The sequence below is a fragment of the Poecilia latipinna genome, unplaced genomic scaffold, assembly GCF_001443285.1.
Source record: "Poecilia latipinna isolate Pla-1442-1.1 unplaced genomic scaffold, P_latipinna-1.0 Scaffold444, whole genome shotgun sequence".
Taxonomy (NCBI): Eukaryota; Metazoa; Chordata; class Actinopteri; order Cyprinodontiformes; family Poeciliidae; genus Poecilia; species Poecilia latipinna.
The window spans coordinates 144,633-158,512 of record NW_015113060.1 but is presented as its reverse complement, the minus strand read 5'-3'; the positions used below and the strand labels follow the sequence as shown (position 1 = coordinate 158,512).

At 40.5% G+C, this 13,880-nt stretch overlaps 1 protein-coding gene across 3 annotated transcripts in view; it reads left to right on the top strand.

Annotated features, from left to right (window-relative positions):
- efna3b (ephrin-A3b) overlaps window positions 1–13,880 on the top strand; it is a 99,423-nt gene that overhangs the window by 56,574 nt on the left and 28,969 nt on the right. For all 3 annotated transcript variants that reach the window (XM_015038536.1, XM_015038535.1, XM_015038534.1), the window contains exons 3-5: window positions 7,480–7,772; window positions 9,953–10,018; window positions 10,932–11,009. In XM_015038536.1, coding sequence (XP_014894022.1) covers window positions 7,480–7,772; window positions 9,953–10,018; window positions 10,932–11,009 — 437 coding nt within the window. The remainder of the gene's footprint in view (window positions 1–7,479; window positions 7,773–9,952; window positions 10,019–10,931; window positions 11,010–13,880) is intronic.

The following is a 13,880-nucleotide window of genomic DNA, read 5'->3' as shown; positions in this document are numbered from 1 at the left end:
GAAGGCAAAGAAAGTTGAGTTTGCCAAGGGAAAGCGAAAGAAGGGCCCAGGGGCATGGGCCCCCCCCCCCCCACACACACTAAAGAAATGGCTCCAGCAGATATTTGGAGAAACACAAGAGATCTTTGTCCAGGAGATAACAAATTGCAGACCAACACAAAATGCAGGTGTTCTTTATTTTCTTTGACCTGATGTACTCTGACATCTCCATTCCCCTTCCTTCATCTTCTGGTCGTGCTTGTGTTCTGGCCTCGCCTTTCTCCATCTGTTTTTCCCTTCATGCTCATTTCCTCCCTGCCAACTATCTGCGCGTGCGAGACCGGGAACCCACAATAAAAGCACATGTGATGGATGCCTGTGCGAGGAGAACATGCTTATTACCGAGCATAATCGTGCTGGACAGTATGCTTGTTGAATGTGGCTCCACTTTGGAGCCGGACAGCTCGATCAAAGGAGCCAATAAAGCGGGCCATGAGGTTTTGAGGGGACGTCTGAAGGAATAAGAGAGGAAGAGAGGAAGAGAGAGGAAGTAGAAAGAGCGATGCAATAGTGTGCAAACGGTAGGGCAAGAGCAGAAAAACGAAGCAAATGTGGGAAAAGGACGGAGAAGAGAAAAAAGATGCCCGTTTAATGGGATCATATGTGAGGGCTCTAATCAAGAATCCCTGTTAGCTCTAATACTTTGATCAATTACCGATGATGAACCAACGCCGCGCGGGGCTAGACTGCTGCATATGCTTGTTAAAGTGCGGGCTTGTGTGTGGAGAAGGGTGCTCTGGAAACGTATCGATTGTAATGGGGAGGGTTTAGAATCAAGCCGACCATTACACGGCGTCAGACAAACGTATACACGCAAGTTTTTCATCAGCTCCAAATGCTCGCCGTCAGGCAATACCAAACAGAAACAGAGGGAGCGGATGGGGTTTAGGAGAGAAAAGAAGAGAGGAGCAGGATGCAGCGAGGAAGACTCCTGTCTGTGTTTGATGAGAGCCTCATTGATGCTACAAATCTCTGGGAGTCTCCGTTCAGCAGGGGAGCCATTCAATTATACCTACCGCTCCGCTGACTGATTGGAGTCCTCCCGCAACAGTGTTCGCATCTCTGTACCAAACTGAGATGCGATTAAGATTTTAGGCCCCAGGAGGCAGGGAGGCTTTTAAAAATCCTGATTGGCAATTTTTTGTTACGCTACTGGACAACTTTTAATCTGTCCCAACCTTATGTCCATCCGCGGTGCCTCCTTTGATTTCTATAACCTTGTTTTATCTTGGCATTTATATTTTTATCTTTCTTTTTTTTTTGGTAGTTTGCTGACTGTCAAACAGCTTCAAACACCCACTGCAGCCTAATCAGCCCCCTGTAGTGTTGTACTTTGATGGCCAAGTGCTCAGCAGATAGAAATAGTAAACAGAAAAACTTAGACACGCAAATCCTCAGTGTCTGAATATCACCTACTGGGATAAACCCACTAATCGGGCACCGTGGTTGAGCAGCGTTCTCCTCCCCTTCAGCATGGTGTTGGAACGTATCTGCAGAAAGTTGACAACTTTTTAAAAGTGGAATTATGAAATAATGCGTTTCATTTTCAACCAGACTCTTTACAAATAATTTTACGATTTTTCATATTGCTACTAAGTTAATTGGAAAAGAAAACACATACAGTTGTGCAATACTGCACGTATCTGAAGAACTAAGTAAATATTCAGCAGTACACTCCATTGTTGGCTCTACAAATGCAAAAGAACCTGAAAGAGCTAACTTTCTGGGGAAAGCCTTAGATCATGACTGGCTATTAAAAGCATTTGATCTCTTTTTTTATATTTAAAATGTAGCCAAACTTTGATAATTTACAGCTAAACGAGAAGCAGATAATCTGATTCATACCTTTGTTTCCTGCTGACCAGATTACTGTAATGCACCTTGGACGGGCCTCTCACATAAGCTCAAAGTGGTAATTCAGCTTATTTAGGATTTTGCAACTGGAACCATAACCGAAACCAGAGAGGGAAACTTGTTGATCCATTTTTGGCTCCACTGCCCAGGATCTCTGTGACTTTTAGAGTTGACCTTAAGGTATTTTTCCTTACATTTACAACTCACAACGGCCAAATTAGCTTGTAAACTCTGTATGCAATCAAAGCCACCTAGAACATTGTGATTACCACTGACGAAAAAATAGAAATATGATATTTGCTAACTGTGACCCAACGCTGTGGACCTTACTTGTTGGTATTAAGGAGAACTATCTTTGACTGAAGTGCTGCTATTTCTGCCTACTTTGTTGAAGCGTTTTCTTTCAATCTGTTTGCATTAGTCTTACTTAACTTAAGCTTTAAACAGATCTGATTAAAATAGTTTTTTTTTTAACACAAGTTGTGTTTGTATAAGGTGCTAAATAAATGTAACATACACTTACCAAGATATGACATAATTTGCAAAAGTAATAATACATTGCTCATGATTAATTTATATTGATAAAGATCACGATTGCGCCATTATTGTTTTGTCGTGCAGCCCTAATTTCACATATGACATTTTTACAAGTCATATAAGGAAGTTAGGTCTAGGATCACAATGCTAATGCTCAACACAAGTGCCTGCCAGCTGGCTGTTATTTGTTGCAATAAGTCTCATAGCTGCAGATAGTTGTGTTATTTTTCTGTCCTGTTTCTGTTTTCATTCCAGTATTGAAAGCTGCTTTAAAAGGCGTACCTTCTATGTATTTTCTGATTTTCTCTAGGCTTAGGCGGTGCCTCCCATTATAACACGACTCACCTTAATTAAAAAATAAATAAATAAATAAAATCCTTTTATTATTCTGCTGTACCTTTTTGTTTTTAATGCTGTAGGGAATGTGCAGCTTCCTCCAATACTATCTAAGCCCCAACAGCCCCTTTTTAATGAACAGCAGGAGAAGTAAGGCGGTTCTTGAAGCTCGTGCTACAAAACGGGCTGTTTGCGCTCTCTGTCAAAGTGTTTTATTGATGCACGATACTGCGAGAGGCGAGGCAGATAATAGGCAGGCGGGGGGCAACTCTGTGGCATTATGTTGCCTCTGACTGATTTATATCGGCAACATGCCCTCTGTAAGTCTCCCCCTCACACCCTCACTGATGTGATTTTTACAGTAGTGACATTGATCCGGGCCTTCTTTGATCTTGCTCTGAGCTGTTGCTATCTCTCGCTGCTCCCCAGTGGCCACACTCTGCTGCTTTTTAACCCCAACTACCCCTTGTCTCATCTTATAAGTCCTCCATCTCTCCTGCCGATCCTTCCATCTCTCCATCTCGCTGGAGGATCTGTTTATATATAAGTGTTTGTTGGCTCTTGGAGTCTGCTGCTCAGCTCCTCCGAGGTGTGCTGCTGAAGAGGCGGCTCATTGAACTGGACTCTTATCTGCTCTAACTGGGCTGGTAGCACTTCAAAGAGAGAAAATTAGTGGGGATTTTACAGTAAAAGAGTGAAGAAAATTCACAATTTAACAGAACATAATCAAATACACAGTCGCAGCCAAAGAGCAAGACGTAAGTAGTAAGTAGCTGCACGGTGCTTGATAAATTCAACAGAAAGTAAAGAATATCATATCTTTGGCAAAATATGTATCTCCATATTTATTTCTATTGAGCTTAGAACATTTACAGGCTAAAAAGTGTGTGTTTTTTTTTTATCTTTGATGCATTTTTGAACATGAAAAAATTGAATTCCCACTGTTTGAAGTGCCAGTCACTCATCAGTCATTCGCAACAAAACTGGCCAAATTGATGAGTCCATCACTTTTCATAGAAAATATGGGAACGAAACCTAAAGATATTTCAATCTGGAGAGACTCAAACGGAGAAAGAAGGCGATTAAAAGAGTTTAATGACAAAATGAACATGAAAATAAAAAGTCCTTTGGCGTTCAGGCCCCGGCCGGGGACATCGAGCTGGACTTCGATGAGCTCGATGAACATTCCTGATGCAGCATAGGAATGTAGACCCCCCGGGGCCTGTACTGGTGGCGGCGGTCGGAGGAAGATGAGGCCTGAGAGCCGGGAGCAGAAGGTGGAGATGGGGTGGAGGTGGGTTGATCGCAGCTGGTGAGCAGAGGAGGCCATGGGTGAAGGTCCTTTTAAACTGGAGCCCAAACGATGATTGGCTGGAGCGAGGCTTGGTCCGCGCCGATAGGTCCAGGTTGCAGAGAGGCGGGCGCTGATTGATGAGGCAGGTGCGACTAGAGTCTTCCAGACTGAACTTCAGTCAAGACTCCATGACTGCAGAAATTGGAACAATGTGACACCAAGAAATAATTTAGAAATGAGTTTTGGTCATGAATAATTATATTTACAATTTTCCCCTGCAGCTTGGAGAAAATTGCAAGAACAGTATGATAGTTTTACAACTACACTGTAAAGAAAAGAAAAGAAAAAAATCTAGTTTACAGTAAAGTATCAGCAGCTTTGGTTGCCAGAATTTTACACTAAAATGTATATGTTAAATTTTACTGTATAAAATTTTCCGTATACGAAAACGCACCAACTATTGTTCGACTCTCACTTGTTTCTCAGCAAAAACCTTCAGGTTACAGTTTGTATCTTCTTATAGAAAAACAACAACAAAACAAGTAATTTGGGTAAAATTGTACAGATTAAATTCAATAAGGCATTGCCTACTTTTTTTATTTCAGCAGATAGAAATAGTAAACAGAAAAACCTAGACACGCAAATCCTCAGTGTCTTATTTTTTTTTTTTTAATTAAGGTGAGTCGTGTTATAATGGGAGGCACTGCCTAACCCTACTCTCAGTCATTACAAAGTCCCTTTTTACATGGATGAGAAGCAATTTGTTTAAACATCCTTATGCTTAATAATAGTAGCAGATGTATTTCCCTGTGCAGATAAGATTACAGGTTTGATATCTGAAGTGATTGTCTGAATACATTTTTCACGCGGCTCCTCCGTCCTGCCATATTCCCTGTTATCTAATCTTGCTATTAAATTGGCCACATCTTATTTTCCGACTACCCTTGACATAAAACTACTTTCGCTTTATGCTGTTCAAGCACTCTGATGAGAGTTTAACATGAAATTTCATCGGGCACTTATTTCTTTCCACGTGCGTATGCACTAAATATCCCCCTTAGATCTCACTGCATAAAATACAGTGTTTGTTTTGTGCATTGTGCAACATCGCATGTACAGTGGGGATCTTACAGCCAGCTTTTATCTTTTGAAAGTCATTTACTTTCAGATTGCTCCAGGATGATGCCCCCAGATTTCCACCTCCCCCCATTATCCCTTCATCTCAGTAAACTTGCTTTTGTTTGGGAGCGTGAAACACTCCAACCGCATCTTTTTAAGTCTCTTACGTTTCTGCTCTCGGAGTTCTTTCTCTTAATTTGCATTTACACCTCCCTCGTGGAGCGAAGCTCACTCTTGCTCTTTATGTTTTTTTTTTGTTTGTTTTTTTTTAATTTTTGTCCTGATTTATGTCTCCAGGAAACATGAAAGAAATTAGTTGTTCTTCTAATGTTATATTTAAAAAGTAAAAAGTGTTAGTAAATGACATAACGAGGGAACGTGAAGGAAGGTGAGTGGAGAGCAGAAGGTGGGTTTTTAGCTGTCTTTGTTACTAAAAGAAAGACATGAAAAAAAACCCCAAAAAAACAAAGAACTTTGAGAGAAAAGACAAATCCAGGAAGGGTTTTTAAAGTGAGCTGAGAAACACAGCAGCAAGAGAGAGAAAGGGAGAGACAGAGACACTGGGAACAGAGGTTCGATCTTCATTTAATAATTGAATAATAATCTCCCTGGAGATGTGACCTAGAACTGGCAAACAGGGAGAGAGGCTAAAGATTACACTCTGCTGCCCCCTTGTGACTTTATCCTGTCACTGATCTAACTTTTGAGTTAGCGAGTGTGCACAGATGATCATCGATGTGTGTATGATTTACAACTGCAAACGGTCTGTGTCACACAGATATGGGCCTGTGTATGTGTGATGGGGAGGGAAAGGAAGAGGCCTTTGGGTGACAGGAAGGAATCTATTTTACTTTGTCTCACGCACACACACGCACACACACACGCACACAGCTTCACAATCAGACCTTATCTTTCTGTCAAGCGGAGCCTTTTTTAGGGTTGACGCTGATATATGAGCTGGGAGGATGGAGAGGAACGTTGCCAGGACTTTGACGGCTGATGCGAGCGCAGCATATGCGCTCCGGTTGATGTACGAGCGCAGGGGTTAGGGGACAATGCAGCGCTGACACCAGGAGGAGAAGCTTGTGGCCCTGGGCCCTTGAGTCCATCCTGAAGAGGAAGCTCTGCGTTCTTTAAATACAATAGCCCGGCAGGAACGAACGCAAACACACACCTGCTTTGTGTTATTAATATCTGGATGAGGTGAAGGCATTCCTGCAGAAAGAATGCAAACACCACATTCTGATGTATTTGCATCATGTCTTTGTGGTATTTTAGCAGCTGACTACATGGCTAACGTGTGTGTAGCTGAAATTGCTCAAATCTGCTGAGAATTAAAACTTTTGTTACTGGTTTGAAGATTGATTGAAAGACATTACATAAATTAATTTAGAAAAGGGTGAAACTTTTCGCTTTGATTCTCCTTTAAGTGTTCATAGTTTCATCAAAAATGCAGCATAATGTTACATAATGTAATATAACGGCGGGGAAGGGATGTTCAGGGTGATTTACGGTGTTCATTTTTCTGCACACACTTAGAAGTGAGAACGTTTCATGTTGTCATCCGACTAGTTTTCTTTTATAGGTTTGCTGTGTCTCCTTCATGATGGTAAACTATAGTATGATTTCTATGATGATGATTTCTTATCTTTTTCTTTTAATGGTTGCTTACCTTTTAATGGTTGACCTGGTCAGCAGGTTCTCCCACCTCAGCTCTGGGTCTCTTCCAGAGTTACCACATGCCCCTCAGCTGTCTCTTAATTAAAACTATCCTCCTCCGCATGCCTCCATGTTCAAAGTTTAATATCATCCATATGTTATTTAAGCTTCTTCATAACTTTCTCCTTGACCTGTCTTTTGTGTGTTTTTCATTATGCTTTCTGTTCATTAATGTTCTCTAACAAACCTCTGAGTCCCTCAAATCCTTTAAAAGTTGTTTGCAATACTGGTTTATCGCATAAAACCTGACAATATGTAAATATTTTTTTAAGATTGTGAATGGTCTAATTTATCATGTTCTTTGATTGCATTAGTACCTATTAGTTTGTAATTTAAAAGAATGGAACGGACTCGTCGAACATCCTGACTGATTAGTTTATCCAAAATAATTTGAAAAAAGGTTACACCTACATAAACTGTGGAATAATTTATGTAAATTGACATCATAATTTTATGTAAATTGTAATTAGGTAATTTTTACACAATATAGTAATTTTATGTAAATTGACATAGCTTAATGCCAATGCAAATACTTAATGTAGAATTTCATACACAGTGTTGTGTTTTTCCTGTTTGCACAGTCTACGCAGAGAGGGTTACACGATGCAGGTGAACGTCAACGACTACCTGGACATCTACTGCCCTCATTACAATGACACCCAGCGCATGGTGGGCACCGGAGAGCAGTACGTCCTCTACATGGTCAGCTACCGCGGCTACAGGAACTGCGACCCTCAGCTTGGCTTCAAGAGGTGGGAGTGCAACCGGCCCCACGCCCCCCACGCACCCATCAAGTTCTCGGAGAAGTTCCAGCGCTACAGCGCCTTCTCGCTGGGCTACGAGTTCCACGTCGGCCAGGAGTACTACTACATCTGTGAGTGGAGTTGAACTAGCAACCTGCACCGAGAAGTATGTCAGTATAACTGATGTCCTTGGGGTGTTAAAGGAGTGGAAAAAAAATGTATGAATCGCTGAAGATTTGAAGAGGAAACTGTAAAGTGAGAGGAAGCAGTTGACAAACTCTTGGTTTTAAGGTTCTGTTCCGTGTTCCCTGATTGGAAAAAATATATATATATATTTATATCTGAATTTTAATACATGACCAGATGATTACTGTTTACTAGAATTGACTGACTAGAATTATCTGAATTATATTGTTGCATTACTATCTCACTTAAATGCTCTCAAAATCATAATCTGGCTGAGAAACGTGATGTTTCTCACCAAAACCAGCTCCAAAATCCAAAATGGCATCTTGGCATCGTAAGAAAAAGATCCTGATAGATTGAAACAGGTAAAATAAAGATAGGCGTATTTTTCATTGCTCATTGTGGTTAGCTTTGTGACTGAGCACCGCAATTAACAAATCCCTCCGGTTTTCCAGCATTCGGCTGGAGAATGGTTGTCAGATCACACGTAGCTCCCAGATAAGACCTCCGAGCCAAGCAGAACACAGTATCGTTTCAGGATAACAAATTACTGCTTCATATCTAATCACATCACCTTGCAGTCAAGCAGCCTCATTCATTTTGTTGACTGCTCATCAAATTAACGGGCTGCACCTTGTGCCGAAATGACACCGCGTGAGTAATGAACTTTTGGGTCTCGTCAGCAAACAGTTCGACAACAAATGTCATAAACAAACTCCTATAATCAGCGCGGTGCCCGTTCAGCCCACGATGCTTAATGGAAGATGTCTCCAGAACGTTCTGCTCCGCCGCGCAGCAGTGAGAAAGCTGCTCAGCGTTGTCGCAAACGGAAGGATGCCTTGGTCTTTGTTTAGTTTTCCACTGGGTGTTGTTTCCACAAAATCTCATAACGGACTTAAAATGATCCGATGAAAGTACTTTTTTTTTTTTTTTTTTTTTTTTTTTTTTTAATGGGTTTTTTGGTTAAATTATCCAAATAAAAAATGTCTAAGCTTTAAGAGAGTATTTGACCTATTTTTTAAATTCTAAAAGAGACGTTTAGAACCTGTTTTATAGATAACTGTAACAGCAGGCAGTGCTGGTAAAGTGCAGGTGCCTGGATGTTATTAACAATGGGTCTGTAAGTGTCCCAGTAAGCACTGACACCTGTCAGCCTGGAGCCGAATAGATTTAATTTACAATTATTGTCATTCATGCTCGAATTTTCACATGAAGAAACTGTAAAATAATTTACTTTTCCTATTCTCTTTTTAATTACATATCTATATTTTATTCCTTATTGTAGACCAACAAAGTTATTTTGATGGTTTTATTGACCACAAACATATTTCTTAGACGGAGTGGTTCTTGCATCAATGGTTTCCTGGGCAACCGCTCCTTCGTCCTCATCCCAGCCAATCAAAATCTAGGAAATCCTCTAAATTCTGTGTCAGAACAAAATGTGCCTGAGTCCCATAACGTTCCTTTTCTCTGCAGCAAGAACCAACACCCTGGTAATCTCAAATGCATAAAAACTACATAAAACTTGTTTAAAGAAGCAACTAAAAGTTTTTTTTTTTTATCTGCTACTGAAAGTTTCATAGAACTCAATGACCTACTGAGGAGATAAATTAGCTTTAATTCACTGGAGTTGACCAGACTAATTTTAGCGTACGGCACACTGAAACCTGAAGTGCCATCCAGATTTAGCCTTTTACCCTTTTTCTAACTGAGTCACTACAGGCTCTTTTTGCACTTTGGGTAAAAAAAAAAAAAAAAAATTGAAAGCCTCAGTTTTTCATTTTCTCCTTTTAAGCAATGCATCTTGTTTTAATTTTCAATATTTAATCGATATTCTCGTAACTGTTTTACTGATTGTAGCACATTAAGATTTCTATAAATTTAAAGTGCTGTATACATGAAATTCATTAGTGCAGTTATTATTAAACAGAGCAGCAGTGAAATATGTGGTTTGGTCCCTTGGTATTAAATTATAGTGAAATTTAAACAAAAGGCTACCACATCGTGTTAAAACTCTAGTAAGGGTACGTTTTACTGCACATAACATCTGCAGCTGACAAGAGGAAACCAACCTGCCTCTTGTGTGTTCACCATTTTGATCCGCTGTTTGCTTTACGTTGCGCAGCCACACCCACTCACCACCACGGACGCAGCTGTCTCAGACTACGCGTGTACGTCTGCTGCTCCACAGGTATGCCCCCCGTGTTGTGTCTTTGTTTGTATGCGGTTTGAACTCTGTTGAAACGCTCTGACTTTGCTGCAGATTTTTACCTGTGGACCGCCATTTACACCTTTTTCAATCTAAAAAAAAAAAAAAAACAAAAAAAAACACCGCCGGTTCACACAAGTCCCCTCTCTTTGCTCCTCATTGTCCCCCTTCTTCCCTTTATCCCCCTCTTCCTCCTCCACAGAGATCAGTTTCTGCTTTAAAGACCCCATCACCTCCGCCTCCTTCCTGTCCTCTTCCCCTCTCTTTCCTGCTCTTTCACCCTTTCTTTGCCGCTCTCTGTCAGAATCCATTAATTGCTCTGTTCGGTCAGTGGGTGGCTATGTATACGTACCGTTATGCTCCCCCCCACCCCCTCTCTCTCTCTCGCTCTCCCTCTCTTTCTCCGCTGCCACCTTTCAGTTTCTCCGCCCGCTCACACATGCGCTCACACATGCGCTCACACACACTCGTGCTCGTGTACACACAGTCTTTGATCCCTGGCCTGTCCGGTCCTTTTAACTTCCACAGCCCTGTAGTATTAACCTCTCCTCCCTCCTTCAACTCTGCAACTCCATCCCTTTCTTCTCGCACACTGGCCCTCTTCAGTTTTGATCTGCCGTCCCTCACAGCCCTCTTTCTCTCTTTCCCCATCTCTTTGTTGAGAGCTCTGCTGATGTTACAGCTTGTCAGTCTAGTCTGCTCTGGGCTTTTTTAACCTCTGCACCCTTGTCTTGCCACTCTCTTGCATGTTCCCCCTCAAGATGTCAGAATGGATGTAATTAAAATCCTTTAGGCTGGAACAGTAGTTTAAACCCCAGCTCTCTGGTCAGCTGTGATTTAGTTTCACACAATGTCTTCTGTTTTCTCTCTCCCTCCCTCTCTGTGTCCCTGCAAGCCTCTGATGTGGATGATGAGCCAGAGCCCACAGAACCAGACTACACGCTGAGACCAGGCCTAAAAATCGATGATATTGGTAAGTGTTTAAGAGCATACTAATGAAATTAGGTTAGAGTGTTACATACAGATCTATACTCATTGGCATCAATGCAATTTGATGAAAAGTGTGAATGTAAATTAAATTTGAGTAACATTTGTAGTCTGTAGCATTGTTACGTAAAGGAAGATGGAAAGCATAGGGCGTTCAAAGCATGATAAATGAATAAATGCAATTGAACTAGAGAAAAGCTTATGGTGTGTACTATTAGTACGTATATAAATATCGAAAATATAAGTACTGTTACAGAAAATGGATAATGCTTTTGCACACGAGCCTCCAGGGTTGCCTCGATTATTATTAAATAGGTCACTGGCATGAAACATCTGAGTGGCCGCACACATTTAACGAGGGTGAAATGTGCCATTTTCCAAAATGACATTCATCCCATTTAACTTCACAGCACCAGCTGGCTTGTCAGGGAACTGATCTTGCTAAGCAGCTGCATGAATATTCATTTTACACCTCTTCTGCAGATTTCCAGACTATTTGCAAAGTACACACAGTTTTGTGATTATCACACCTTGAGAATAGTGTTGAAAGAAATCATTAGGAAAAAAAAAAAAAGGCTGATTCAGATCTTATGTGTTCATCTTTGGAATCCGAAAGCACTTTCCCGTTTAACGCAGCTTGGTTTTTAGTCAGTTTTAATTGACGACGATTATAGCAAGCCTATAATTTACGGTAATCGTGTTTCCACATGGACTGTTTCTTGGGAGTAAATCAAAGATTCAAGGACTGCTTTTGTCATTGTATTCCTACGATGTCAATTTGTTGACACTCAAAAAATAAGCCAAAGACAAAACGACAACTATGAATAAGAACTGTGAATAAATAAGCTGCGTGAGTGTCAGTTAAGCAACCAAAAACATAATCAATAATTAATTAGTAAAATGTTGAACAGTTTCTATAAGTGTGTGAGAAACTCTGGCATCATGGATAATAAGGTTTACCGTTTTTATTATGACAACATCACCTCAACTGAAACCAGCGTGTACACCAAGCCCAGATATTACCCAACCAGAGAGTACAGAAGTAATGCAGCTTATAAAACATGTTGCTCTGTTGCTGTGTGTGTGTGTCTGTGTGCATATTTGCATTTGTGTAATAAATCAGTTTGTTCTAATAGCCGTCAGGAGGAAACTCCCGACTAGCTGCGGCAAACAGCTCCAGGTCACGCCAGTTTGTTCAAATTCCTCCCCGTCTCCGTTTGTCCTCACATCACTCTTCAATCATGTTTTCCCTCCATCTTTTTTTTTCCCTTCTTATTTGCCCTCTAATTCCCATCTTACATTTTTCCCCTCTGGAGCACATGTAGTGGTGCAGCGAGGAGGAAAGTCACCTTAAATCGGTTTATTCACTTTCTGATGTGTGAAATTGAGTTTTTCCCTTTTAATATATATATATATATATATATATATATATATATATATATATATATATATATATATATATTAAAATAGATGCCGTTACATTTATAAAAGTTTTTTCTTTTTTCACTAAGTAATATGTTGTAAGAAAATGTATTATCTCAGCAAAAATAAATGTATTTCTTGATTCATTTGGCAGCTATTTTAAAGGATTGGTATATTTGCAACACAAACTTTTTTTTTTTTTTTATAATTGTGACAAGTCAACAATTTGACATTCACATTTTAATTTATTGTGATTTTTCTTGAATCCAAATGGGGTCAGATATATAAATACAGGATAAAATGTGTACTTCCACCCTTCTTATTTTGACGGCTTTCAACTAGTTGAAGAGAAACGAGAAAATAAACGATGTGACTCTGATCATCCAGCTGTTTATGGGGGAGGTTGAATTCATAGATAGTCTTTCTTCTTTATTATTTAATGTGTTTTAGGGAATGCATCAGTACTAATGCTAGTGGAAAAGTCCCAAATCATCATAATATCACCACCATGCTTAACAGTGTTCTTTAGCTTGAAAACATCAAAATTAGACCTTAAAACATAATAATGCAATTGTGGCCAACACTACTAAGTTATGCCAAATTTTCAATCATCCGACCCAAATTTAACCTGTGACAAATAATTGCAATAGTAAATACAATGATGGCAATATCAGGTACAGTTCAGCTGCATTTTCTTAACTCTTTCACTTTTCTTTTTCTTTCTTCTTTGCTGATGACCTTTTGGTACAGAATAATGAAATTCCTCAAGTTTATCACATCGATGGTTGAAACCTGGACACGTGGATTTATGATATCCATTTCAACGATGAGTGCATGTAAAACGTAGAACGTGCACTTTAATTTCCTTCTAAGGTGTTTTTCCCTGAATTGCTGGAAACTGTTGTAAACTTGAACTGCTGACACAGTAGCTGAGTTCAGTTCAACGAGGCTTTTATATGGGTCAGTCTCACCTGAAGTTTTATGTCCCTCATTAAATAAATAGCTTCAGAGGCATAAGACCAAGTTATAAAACCAGGTGGGCATTTCTAAGTGAACTGTAAACAGAAATGTAGTTGTTTTCCTGTTCTCCATCCCCGACTGATGTTTAGATTCATCACATCACAACTGGTACTCAGGCAGCCCTAAGCGAACCTCCCCGAAATTTTTTTCCCCCCCCCCCCCAGTCTCTTTCCCTCATTCACTGCTCAGGGTTTATTTCCTGGGCGCTCAATCAATGTCCACAGCTCAACCGAGTGTCCCCCCCCCCCCCCCCCCCCCAGTCTCTTTCCCTCATTCACTGCTCAGGGTTTATTTCCTGGGCGCTCAATCAATGTCCACAGCTCAACCGAGTGTCCCCCCCCCCCCCCCCCCCCCAGTCTCTTTCCCTCATTCACTGCTCAGGGTTTATTTCCTGGGCGCTCAATCAATGTCCACA